The sequence below is a fragment of the Mizuhopecten yessoensis genome, unplaced genomic scaffold, assembly GCF_002113885.1.
Source record: "Mizuhopecten yessoensis strain PY_sf001 unplaced genomic scaffold, ASM211388v2 scaffold1511, whole genome shotgun sequence".
NCBI classification, from domain to species: Eukaryota; Metazoa; Mollusca; class Bivalvia; order Pectinida; family Pectinidae; genus Mizuhopecten; species Mizuhopecten yessoensis.
Genome location: NW_018404083.1, coordinates 1,072,834 through 1,086,643, shown reverse-complemented (window position 1 = coordinate 1,086,643; position 13,810 = coordinate 1,072,834). Strand labels below are relative to the sequence as shown.

The window sequence follows — 13,810 nt, the reverse complement described above, 5'->3', positions numbered from 1 at the left end:
TCAAACAAGCTAAAGATTTTCTGAATTTGCATTGATCGGTTATCTTTTACATTTGTATTTATTTAAACTTCATAGCAGTGTTCCTGTTACATATATTATTCATGCTCACATGCTGTATTAACCAAGTACGTTTATTGCTGATATCTGTATTGTTTTTCGATCAACAGAAAGTCTTAATATTATGCAGTCTGTCTTCAACAAATGCCATTTTAACATCGTTCAATGTGACACGGTTAATAGTTTTACATCAATCGCTCAGGTGTCTCAGAATGTTACAGTGCAGTGTCATGAAGCAAATAAAAGGTGATGTTAATGTGTTTCGGATGACTGAATGAACATAGCAGTGTTGCAAGAGGTATATCAAAGAACGTTTACAGCTGTCAGGCTATGTAAAAAGTTTTTAAACTACTCCAATCGTATGTATCAAAGACAACCTTTCAAAAGCAAACCACGTGTAAGTCCTAGCCTTTGACTAAATAGATTGATGTCGTACAGAGTCGGGTGCTTTTATCTCTTGATTTGACTGACACAATACATTGTTTCATTTATTCCGTCTTTGCGTATTGCAGAGTTATCTTTTCTTGGGAGCAGGTATTGATTGTTACGTCATTGGGCTGTGGGAGAAAATTACGTCGTTTTCTCAAAAATTGATGATGTTTCTTTTAAAAACAAGTGACGTAACAATCAATCCCTGCACCCAAGAGAAGATAACTCTGCAATACGCAAAGACGGAATATCAAAGATAGAATTTCTATGATCGAAACAAGATTAAAAAGATATGAATGCTAAGGATTCCTCTTCCACTGCCCTGTCGGTTTTTTGTATAAAGCATAACCTCTCCTTAATTTCTTTTCCGTAGTAGGTAGCACAGTCGGTTAAAGCGATATCATAGTTAGCCCCGCTAAATTGTTTTCCTCGGGAAACCTTTTGATTAATATATTTTGCTTTTTGTATCCTTCAGTTTTCATGCAAGTCCCGAATAGGTACGCATTTTTTTCCAGAAACGATGTTTTAAAGATAGTCATGCTAGAAAACAAGTGTTCAATTCGCAGCTACAGTTTTATTTTGCAGTCTTCCTGTGATACATAATTCGGGGATTTTTATTTGTGAAAGAAACACAGCAGAAAAACGAAGAAAAGAAATCGATGCAGAAAATACCGAACGAAATAACAGTTCTACTGCAACATAGGACAATTTCATCCTAATAGGACTCATCAGTGGTGCTTTAGGTAAATAGAATGAAAACACGCGCGTCAATTGTTCTAAACTATACGCGGAAATACAGCAAAAGTAAAAATATTTACAAAAGATCATTTGTTTTGTTTCATGTATTTTATTGATATGTGACAAGGTCAGGGCCAACATTTGGAACTGACAATCAACCAGCACAGTCGACTACCTTGTGATTGTAATTCGAAGAAAAAAAATCACTAGAAATACGAAGAGAGATGTACCTTTATGTTATAAGTTAAGGCGATGCAGAAAACGAAACAAAGCGAAAAGTTTTGCATTTACATAAATACTGGTAAGGTAATCGAAAAGTTTCTCTTATTAATATTTTGTGAAGCATGTACATACTGCCGAAACAACACTTTAACTATCAAGCTTTGTCATTAAACACTGCTTATACACAATACAGGGGAATACTAATCAAGTCATCAATTCCTCCCTTCAGGCACATATACATATTATGTACTTTCACTGTGCTAAGTTACAAAAAAAAACACCATCCAACAAACACCTAAAAAATAATGTTAACAAGGTTTTACTGGAGCAGAAATTTAAAGTTTCAAGGGCCATAACTACGTATAAATGGTCGATTCGCAATTTTTTATTCTTCACGTACATCTACAATAATTAATATAATTTCCCTGTTCAAGTTACATAAAATCCAACAAACAGTTAATAGATTCCTGGCAAAAGCCACGAACCAAATGTGGATACGATACTGGCTGTTCGGAAGAGTTATCATTCTCTGCAATGCATCTGCATTCATGTCCTTTAAAAGGAAATTAAACGTGTCTGCCACAAACTCAGCAATCCAAGACACTGTTAGTAATGTCATATGCTAAAATCTAGAAAGTATGTAATGACGATAACCATGTACTTCTGCAGCGTACATAAAAGTATTTCCAATAGAAAAATTTGGATTTGCTTTGCTTTTATTTTGTTTAACGTCCTATTAACAGCTAAGGTCATTTAAGGACGTGCCTCCATGTGTGTTGTTTATGTGTGTATGTTTGTATGTGTGCCGGAGACAGTGTATATTGGAGTACTTGCCTCCTTATAGCGCGGACCTGATGCTGACTTTAGAGTGATATCTCACTGATAAGTATTTAAATAATAACGAGGTACTTGGAACATGCTAGTAGGGAAGTCACATATGACATGTAAACTACCTACGAAGGGACAGGTGACGCATTACCACTAAGAAGACGACAGGTAACGACCGTGAAATAAAGTCATCGGGTTTTGTTATAAAATTAAAAAGAAAGGTGATCATTACAGTCCAGATGAAGATAAATGTCAAGTTATCGCTGACATAAAATTCGATATCAGATTAATGTATTTCATTTTTTCAGAATGTTGACAATTGAGCTTTCTATCATCTTAATGACTACTGAGTGAATAACGTTCGATCATAACGGACAGTTAGGTGAAGGGTTATCATGGTCTGACGTCAAAGTTTAGATACATGTCGATTTATATATATATATTTTTGGCAGATCGATGAGCATTTCATCATTTGATACAAGCCATGCTATGAACACTGTTCAAGGATCATATAACAATATTAAAATGTCTGTTTCATTTTACACAGATATTGATATTGAAGGTTAAAAAATATATCTACATTTTAGTAATCGTTATTTCAAGTAACTGTGCGTCAAATGAATAATTACTTACTTCAGAATATAAGATTTGTGATATGCTCTTATAACATGTCTTTTTTTTGTAAAATATTTCTTTCTGTTATCAATTTTATCATATAAATTTAATACCAAAGTCTGCACTTCTTTCGACAGTATTTTTCGCTTTTTTTCGTATATCTATGATTAAGGGAGAATAACTCTTACTGAAATACAGTAGTGATACTTTTATTTTTGGTTTTATAGTGCTAAACATCCTATCAACACCTTTGGTCATTTAAGGACTTGCCTCCTTGTGTGTAATACATGCATGAAGCAGGTTATGTTGGTGTATATGCCTTCTTGCGAAAGCGCGGATCTGATTCCACTTTTAGAGTGACACCTTACTGAAACACCATACCGATGGCACCGAACATAGTTTCCCGTCCGGTCACATTATACTGACAACGAGAAAACCAATAATGCGATCAACCTGATTCTGAAAGTTAAGCAGGGATTTAGTTTGGTTTGGTTTTATTTTGTTTTACTTCCTATTAACAGCTAAAGTCAATTAAGGACGTGCCTCCATGTGTGTTGTGCATGCGTGCTTGCGTGTGTGTGTGTGTGTGAGTGTGTGTGTGTGCGTGTGTGTGTGCGGAAGGCAGGATATGTTGGTGTAATTGCCTCCTTGTGATAAGGCGAATCTGATGCCGACTTTATAGTGCCATTTCACTGAAATACCACCCAACACAGCATTCCACCCGATCACATTAAACTGACAAAGAGTGAAAAGGTTGTTGCCGTTCCTCCTCATGTTGAACGTTAATCAGGGAATAACAACTACCAATTTGAAGGACGTTGGTATTCCCCGGCCTGGGTACAGAACCTTTTGCACTCCTTACCTGGGGGGAACGTTCAACATTGAAGCCGAAAGTGAGGCATTGCCAAATAAGGCATTAGAAAGTAAAACGAAGTTAAAAGTAGAAAGATATACAAGGATCTCAAAAACTGCAACGGGTGCAGCAGATTTATTTTGGTCGCTTTTGTGTCCACATATAGAGGGCACAAAGGCAAATCCCCAATTCAGCAAAGGTTTTCCACATAAGATGTCTCTTACGATACATGAAGTAGATAACAGCAACTGCGTTCTTTTTCTCGATCCACGACCTGCAAGGTTTGATAACAACTACTATTTGTTAAGGCTTGTTCATGTCCCGGAGACAGAACCATTATTTACCTTCGCGAAGGCTTAACACTACGGCAAAGAGTGAGGTATAAGCAAGGCGCTTGGAAACAAAACTTTGTTTTAGGACACAGCAAATCGATCTTTTGTTATCGTAAATGGACCTCCATGACACTCATTTCAGTGATTAAGGAACAATTACTCTTACTAAAATAGTGATATTTTTTAATTTAAAAGTAAATAGGAAAACAGCGGTTTGACGACATATCAGGTGTTTCCCAAATCAACATTTTCCACGTTGTTCGAGTTGTCGCCCATTACATAAACCTAAACCAAACTGACTGTGACCAAAGAACCTGCTATAGCTACTGTTTATTATTAAAACAAAACAAGTTTCGTGGTTTTTTATTATTATTCTTAATATTTAATATTTAAGTTCAAACGAGTAAAGTACTTTATTTTCGCAATGAAACGGTCTATCTAGTTGATCGACTATATCAATCTAACAAAGCTCAAATCGGCAAAAAGTATGGTTTTTTTCGCTGTTTTGTTATCTCATATTAGCCTGTTAACGTTGAAAATAGTAAATGTATAAGAGTCTTAGCACGCGGCATGTATGTAGTAGCAGGCCTTCGCCTATATTGCCTCCGGCTGAGACGAATAACATCCAAACCTCGGACGAGCATCTGACGTGGGCGGATTGGTCGAGTGGTTAACACTCCGGCCTTCCAAGCAGGCGGCCGGGGTTTTATCCCCGAAGTCGCCGTACGCATGGAATATTAGAGAAAGTGTTTTTCTTCTGCCCACACAACTCCAACAACCCAGGTGGAGTATAAAATGGTCTGGGGTGGGTGTTGCTGTATCTGTGCTGTAGCATTCAAGTGAGGTGGCGCCGTTGGAAGCACGGTTCCACTACAAACAGAACACAATACAACTCCAGCACACACGCAGGCATACACACATAGGGAGATATTAGCCAGGTGGCATCGGACTAGTTGTTAGCGCCTGATAAGGCAGCTCTTGCTAATTCCTCAATATTGTATTGATTAATATATATGCTAATTGTATTGACTGTATAACATTGTATTTCTATCTACTGTAAAGCGCTTTAGAGTGGCTTATGTTAGCTAGATAGGGCGCTATATCAAATGTTGTATATTATTATTATTATTATATCTTGAAGGATTGCTCAATATCACTACAATAACTGCAAACTAATTCCCCTGATTTTGATCCTCATCAAGCGTATCTATTGAAACAGTATGGAAATAGCTGATCCATTCGATACATTTCAATGGTTCTTTGGAAGTGTTCGTCCTGTGCTTCAATCGATTTCGAATAATTCATTTCACATCTTTCACTCAGCCTTGAAGAAATCTACCGACCTGTGTCGAACTTGTCTTTCCTGTCTAAAATGGCTGTCTAAGGACTTGAGAAACATATCGATGGAATATTATTCAAATTCATGTAATACCTTATTATGTATTGGTTATCTGCTGATGTACTTTCCCATTCTCGATATTCTAAGGGTTACGTTGACTTACGCTCTCTGTACCCCTGGCATATGTTATAGCAGCATTGAAGACACACATCTAGCGATTTGATAAGAAAAAAAATACCCTGGCCAGGCTAAAACTTGTCTTTTTAAGATTACAGAGTAAGAAGTTCGTAGGTCGTCTCAAAGGGGATCCGTGCTTATAGGGCCTTTGCAACCAGCTATTATCTGTCTCAACTTCCTGAGGAGCATACAGCTTGTGCTGCCATTTCGGCGCTCACAGTTAGCATTCTACAGTTCTAGCACTGCCCAACCTCGTACTCATTTACAGCTGAGTAGACTGGAACAAGCGGAGTAAAGTATCTTGCTCAAAGATACAACATAGTGCCGTGCCGTGACTCGAACCCGGAAACATTCGGTCACGAGCCAGGCGACCTACCACTGGACTACCGTGTCTCCTGTTCTGCGAGGTTTCGTCACAAGGGCGCTACACATGACAGATTATTTCCTTAAATGACATTAACTGTAACAAGGACGTTAAACAAAATAAATTGTAACTTAAGCAAGTGAAGATAATTGAACTGACATTTTTTGCGCTCGTATCCGACTAACGGGAATTTGAAGATTCGATGAATTCAACATCTCAAAATCAAAACATTTCTCAAAATCACGAAACCAGTTTATAGCTCATTTTGAAGATGTGAATAGCTATATCAACTCTTTATTTCGAAAGTGGGGGATTGCCAAGCAATGCGTTTGGAAACAAAAATTTCTTTTACGAAGTGAAGAGAAAATATTAATATCCATACTTCTGATATGCATATGAGTAGAGGATACATAAGAAAATCCCCAATTCTGCAATCGATTCCCGCATTTGTTGCAGTGGGTCACAGATGTTTTCCTTTCTAAATCCTCGACCTGCTGGGGTGACCATGAAAGTACTATCTCATTTCGAAATCAGCAGGAGAGATAATATGTAAACTCTAATGTTCCTAAGATCATCTCAGACCTCTTGAGTATTGGTATCAGCCCTCATGACAAAAGACATCAGATTTCATGAGTATTGGCATCAGACATCATGGGTATTGACATCAGACCTCATGAGTATTGACATAAGATTTCATGGCAAAAACTCGGTTCGATTGGAAGCATATTTGTAGAACATCTGTTTGGATGAGCTTCAATTTTCCTGATATTTATCACTACAAAACTCCGCAAATTTTATTAACTCCAAGAATCTTTGTTTTTAATTCCATGTTTTGCAAATTGAATACCTTCAATTTACATTATTTCATGGTACAAATTGATTCATTTTTGTCTGTACTTTATCTCCGAATATGGTATAGTAAATTTGAAATGTCGCTTTGTTGGGTTATTTTGTCGTCAAATAACGAAATTTTAAATGTACTTAAAGTAAATTTTAACAGTTAATAATTCTTTCATTTCAGGTAATTGATTTGAAAAAAATATAACCTAACAAAATGAATCATTTTTGTAGTAGACAGATTCAAATGATGACGTATGTTCGTCCTGCTGCTTTCACTTGACGAGGACATAGCGTTTATGTCAACTTCCATTAGATTTGAAGGCGAGTACCAAAAAATTTCGTAATGGGTTACCAAGTATCACTGAAAAGAGAATATATTTTGCAACAGATCCTTGGATGAGTCCAATGTTTAACCCTGCATTAATGCTGCAGAATCCTACCCACCTTTGTCGACCTTGTATTTCCTGTCAAAAAGGATCAGAAAAAAACACTGGGCCTTAAATTGATGGGTCAATTTATTGTGCAATTGTATCAATACTGCTATTCGCTGAAGAGTTAAATATAGCGTCCTGTCTTAGAAGTTGTAGACGGAAAAATTCTTGCATTTGCTATGAGAAGAATATCAAACTTCTGGTTGACGTTCTAAAGGTTCCAATTTCCCGTGATACCGCATGTTCTTTCCAATATAACCCGTGTTGGTTTTAGGTAAGAGATCGTAAGCGGCGACTAATGAGGGCCCTTTGCAACGTGCACCATGGTCGGTACATATTTGGTCCGTCCCAAGTGTCTCTCGGGATATGCTGTGCAGGTCCGGTAGCTTCGCCTTAGCGCACTTGCTTAGTAGCGCAGAGACTTCCTATGAATTGGACCCAAGCAAACCTAATCAGACTATAATTAGTATTATTTACAAAGGATTTTAATACGACAAACCTATGAGACAGTTTCATACAATACACAGGGTCTCTCTACAATGCACATATAACGTTAACAGGGGACTAGACAACACCTACAGCGCACCAGCTTATCCAGCGCGGCGCACGGCATTAACAACTAGCACACGACTATTACAAGTGCACCCGGCACTATTACAGCGCAGTGACAACCTTGTGCACCGGCTTATCCAGCGCAGCGCACCGGCTCACACACCGTTAAAGCTACACCGTGCACAGGCCTTACAACCGCTAGTCACCCTGACCTACTGCCTCACGACCACTGGTCACTTATTCAGCGACCAACAACTACCAACAACTACCACGATATGAAAGACTTATCCAGTCCTTCCACAAAGACTTGTCCAGCCTTTGTATATACCTTATAGTTGTAGTATCTTCGCCGTGTTCTTCAGTCAGCATCAGAATTTTCTCCTCCAGAATGAGATGAAACCTGCATATATACTGCTAGCTCAAACCATTCTGGGGTAAATCAGGTTATTCCATTTTTCGTGACGTCACTAACTTTCTGGTCTTATGAGCGCTTACAGCCTATGTCAAAAACTATGTAAAAGCCACAAACGCAACTCACACTGATTACACATGGTTTATTTACACGATCACGTTGAGCTGACAATACACACGTAACTCTTGACAGGACACCGGAAATAGTCACTACTATTACGTACACAATAACTGTCCCTTACATTTCTTCCTGGCGTTCTATTAAGGAAACTGTAACTGTGGGACGAGCGACGCAGCCTTACTCGGCAATGACAACACAGTAGTACACTCTATACAGTATGTACATATTTATTTACACTATTTATAAAGATAATGTACAACACAGATTAATATAATACATACTCACTCACACTCACAACACACAAATAAATACAGTCTAAAGGAATTGTTCTGTCAAATCCAGATCCTCTTCTGTAAACTATCCTAAACTCCTCTGGAACTAGAACAAAGTCAACCTCACACCAGCCATGAGTTAGGGTTTGCTTTCCCACTGGACAGCGTCAAAACAAGCAAGTGTTTACACACGTCCAACATCTAGAAGGGTGGCACAATCTACTGGCACTGTAGACAAATTGGGTGGTCTTACACAATAGACCATCGACTTCAGTGGAAGTCCTCCTCTGTGCAAAGAAACCGCTGGCTATCTTAGGATATGTTGTACCGCCGCTGTATCACACCCAAATGACCCTGTCATGGTCAAATCTGTCTCGTGTGTCGGCTGGGCTGTTCAACAGATGATCCTCCAGATAATCCCAGGGTAGAAAGCTGGCAAAAGATGGAAAAAATGACAGGCGATGACGAACATCTATATAAATTCCCGTAATTTGAATGTCACTTCACATATTTTAACTACACATTTATTTCACCCACGCGCTTCCATACTTTTATAATTCTCACAAACTGACATTTCGAATACCTAAAAGGATATTGATATTTAGAATAATTACGTAACTAAGATCACAAAGAATACAATAAATGCTGATAACATAATAAGCGAAATGTTAGCAAACTAGCAATTAAGTATTCGTGCGGGTCCACAGCATGCAATCAACTAACATGTCACCTATGGGCCTCCGTACCTACAGATAATGCATACGCACAAATAATGTAATGTACAATAACATCTAGGTTTCTGATCATTTACACACAAGTAACACACAATTATCTTTTTCATACAACCAATATATGCCGATTATTACAATTATAACACGTGTAAAATGGTTTATAGACGAAATGCACACGTAAACAACTGTCACGCATGAGTGGACCGCACCACCTAAGAATGCTTGACCGGTCTCCATCAGGTAAATTACAAAATCCAAGCGGACCAAATACATGGGACATCAACAACACTTACCACAGTCAGCTTTCTCTGCTTTCCTCATGGAGCGGCCTATGAAAGTACATAATATTGTCCGTTCTCCATGTGAACATGCAATACCGCCATGTTTCAAAGTTTCTTCCCCCGGTACCTCTCGTGTCTTTTCGAACATACTTACCTTACCGCTTTCTAGGTAGCGTTCCACCAAATAACACACGTACACAAACATTACATACAAAACATAACAAAATACCTACCAACTGTATATATACATATATACATATGCGAGCGAGACAGAAACATTGAAGAAACAAAGAATAGATCTGCTGCATACCACTGCATGTGTTTCGTTAAAGGCGACGTATGTGGGGCCCTGCATAATTGGGGGCTCTACGAATGATACATGGAAGAGACCGAAATTGATTACCGTCCCCCATGACAACACTTGGGATCTTTTCATATGACCCTGACTGTCGTGAGGACGTTAAACCGTAAACAAACAAACAAACAAACAAACAAACGTTCTAACAAGATCACGCAGGTGAAAGTGTTGCAGCCCCACCAGGACACACTTTCATACGTTTTCAAGGTCATTCGAAAATAGTCTCCATTGTACTTCAAAGTACCTTTTCTCGAGTACGTTTTCACTCAGATGTGGGCTACTGGCTGTTCCAAACACACACCGTGACTGAGGAAAATTCGGCAGTTTCACAGTTATCAGCAGAATAGTGGAACAACCTTACAATCTCATTCCGGCCGCGTAAACTGTGTACTGTTTTCAAAAAGTCCAGAAAACCATCATTTTGAAACCGTTGTAATAGATTTGTAGAGATTATAAGTAATGTTTACTGTAACTTCCCTTGAATACTTTTGTAAATCTGATATCGTTATCAGGAATGCTATAACTTGGATTTGACCTAACTTTACATGGCGGGTATCTACGTTGAAACAGATGACGCTTTAATATTCTTATCAAACACTAACTGTTATTCTCCGTATTTAATGTCAAGGGTATCCCTGTTAATATCTCTTTTGTTTATAGTTTGCCCGAGTTTTATTGTTTTTGAGTTTTATTTGCGGTTTTGTTGACAATTATTCATTTTCTATTGATGTTTTATGTTTTCTTTTTTCTATAACATTAGAGAACTTTTATTGACTCATAGGGCGCTGTAAAAATTCCGTAAGTTCCAATGTGTTATTAGCTCACCTGTCCGAAGGGCAAGTTAGCTTATGCCATGGTGCGGCGTTCGTCGTCCATTCGTCTGTCCGGCGTCAACTTTTTACTTTCTTTCAGTAACCAAAAGGCCTAGGATGATGATATTTGGCCAGTAACATGCTGGGATAAAAGGCTACCAAGTTTGTTCAAATGAATTACCTTCACCCATTGTCAAAGATAAAGGGCAACAAAGTTTGTTAAAATGAGTAACCTTCGGTCATATTCAAGGTCACAGGGATAAAAAATGTTTAAATCTTTAAATGACTTAAATAGCCAAAAGATCCAGGGTAATGATATTTGGCCAGAAGCATGCTGGGATGGAAGGTTATAACTCTTAATGTCCTTGTTCGTTTACTTAATTCATTCTATTGAAACTGTAATGCAGTAATTGATAAAAACTTTAAAAAAAACATGTCTCAATGATGATGCATTTACTTCGACAGCAATCAACACCTTCCGAATATATGTAACATAAAACGATCGACGATTGATGAGCTCATTACGTATGCTCTTATGGTAATCTGGCTTAGAATAAATAGAAAAGTTTGAGCTGTCGGTCGACATTTACTGATGTTAGAGTATCGAACCCGGTCATAACCATGGTATGTATCAAAATATTACTCTGACGAATTCAGCATAATTTCATGTATTTGTATTTTCTAAATTTGTAAATTAGATTAAATTTCCAATATTTTAAATAATTCAAAATAGATAAGGAAAATTAACCCCGGGAGTCTTTTTGTATGATAACTTACTTGCAAAACTAACCAAAATGGAAGCTTTAGTTTAAAAATTCAAAATTAAATGTTATTCAATAAGAAAATATTTATATACGAAGAAAAAAAAGGGGGAAATGGTCAGCATTCAATTGGTATCAATGTGCCTTTTAAATATTGAATTCAGACAATTAATTTGAAATCTTCATAAAAAGTTGATGTTATGAACTATAAAAAACGCTTGGCCGTATTTTTACTTTAAGTTCAAAGATGTTGGCTTTATTAATATGTGTGGGATAATACATATATACATTAAACATTTATTTATTTATTTTTATATCCGGTTTTTCGCATTAGATTTTTTTTTTCTCTATTTAACGTAAGGATTATTAGATTGATGGAACGTTTCGTAGACATTCTAATTTTGAAAGAAATTTAATAAAAAATTAATAAAGGATAAATATCAAATTGTCAAATTATGTTTAACGTCGCCTGTTTTATCATTAATTAGGCGGGCAAGCGTCATGCAGCAGGATTGATTACATTCTTCTTAACCACGTGTTCATTCGCCGTCATTGAAGTGACCGGATTCGTGGAGGAGATCCCGATGCCAAGAGAATTGGAGGAATGTTACAAATTCCGAACCCAGAACATCAGCATAATGGATTTACCGTCTGAGGACATTAACATGTTTTGTATCAACCAATTTCTCTACTCCACAACATATCTTCGTCCTCAGCGCACGATAGCCAATGAATCTATACTTTACGCGCAGGAACTTATGCGACAGGTACTCGGAGAATATCACGAGTACCAAAGTGTAAGTAGACGCTACAAACGACAGGTACAGGGCCTTCCTTTAATAGGAGTACCACAGGGAATAGGACAAGGTTCAGTAGCTATACCAGGGTCGGTACTTTTGCCAACATTAGGACTCGAACAGGGAATAGGACGGATACCAGGATTAGGACGCGGACAAGGAATAGGACGGATACCAGGAGTAGGAAGCGGACCAGGCGTTCGTCCAAGAGGTCGACGATTGATACGGCGTGAAGTTCGAACACTTAGTCGGAGAGAATGGGTCGATTTTGTGAACAGAATCAATCAACTGAAGAGAACACCGGTAAAGATTGTTTTGTGAATTATGTCATGCATTTATACAAACATAAATTTCTGAAACGGAGCAATTTATACAACATCGAACTACATTATCCAATATATTTAATATTTTATTCATATTCAAAATTTATTTCTAGTTTTCTTCAACTCAAGATTATAAATTCTGAACCGCTTTCATTGTAAAATATATGTAAAAACAAACTTGCATATATTTGTTTAAGTGATTTTTTTGGTCTTTCGAGATCATGTTTAATTGTCACTTTGGTCATTTATAAAGTTGTTGGTATCTGAATGCATTATATCAAATAATCAAAGCGAACATACAGGGATTTTCGTTGAACAGTAGCAGTTTACATATTAGCAGAAAAGGCAATTAAATCCATCCACGTGAATACTGAATAAAACACTGCTATAACTTCACCCAATTACACCAAACATAGGAATTTAATGGATTCGATTTTGTCTACTGATTGCAAACAAAATGTAAGGAAAATCATTCAATTAAATTTGTGTTGACAACCCATTATTACTGTTAACGTACATATTTATACGGCAACCTTCTTATAACTCTTTTCGCGTAAGAAATATTTTAATTGCACTTATTGCAGTTTCTGTAAATAGTTTTCTGTATGATATATTTTTGGCGTATCAATTCATGAACTATTTTTTAAAAATCTGAGTTGTTTTTCTAAAATTTTAGTGTGCCAAAATAAGATCGTTGACAGTAAAACCTCGCTATACTGCCACCATTAAGACATTTTGTAAGGGTTTTATTGAAGGTGTATGGCGATCAATTGCGAGAAAAGTGTGAAGAAACCAGGACAAATGGACATTGATATACGTTGGCGGTAACGGAAATGGCAAATTAAACGAGGGGCGTTATATTGAAGTGTCACTGTACAGCATGTCACTATCATTACAGGTGGGACCAACAAACCAGTATGACGCGCTAGCAGACATCCACAGAATGGTTGTTACTCAAGCTCACAATGGCCCAAACTTCCTCGGATGGCACAGCGTGTACCTATCTCTGTAAGTTAGATAAATCACAGAGTCAAGATAAAAAATAAATAAATGAAAAAACATGTCATTTATTGCAATGTCGCTGGCAACGTTATTTTGCGTGTTAGTGTTAACTACGGCAGTGGCGGATCCAGAGGGGTTTTCTGGGCTTCAGGATTCCCCCCCCC

The 13,810-nt window shown here is 37.4% G+C and overlaps 1 protein-coding gene across 2 annotated transcripts in view; it reads left to right on the top strand.

Moving 5' to 3' along the window:
* The first annotated feature begins 11,300 nt into the window (after nucleotides 1-11,300).
* Nucleotides 11,301-13,810, top strand: part of LOC110463673 — a 5,228-nt gene continuing 2,718 nt past the window's right edge. For both annotated transcript variants that reach the window (XM_021518481.1, XM_021518473.1), the window contains exons 1-3: nucleotides 11,301-11,387; nucleotides 12,013-12,624; nucleotides 13,543-13,652. In XM_021518481.1, coding sequence (XP_021374156.1) covers nucleotides 11,385-11,387; nucleotides 12,013-12,624; nucleotides 13,543-13,652 — 725 coding nt within the window. In that variant the 5' untranslated portion in view covers nucleotides 11,301-11,384. The remainder of the gene's footprint in view (nucleotides 11,388-12,012; nucleotides 12,625-13,542; nucleotides 13,653-13,810) is intronic.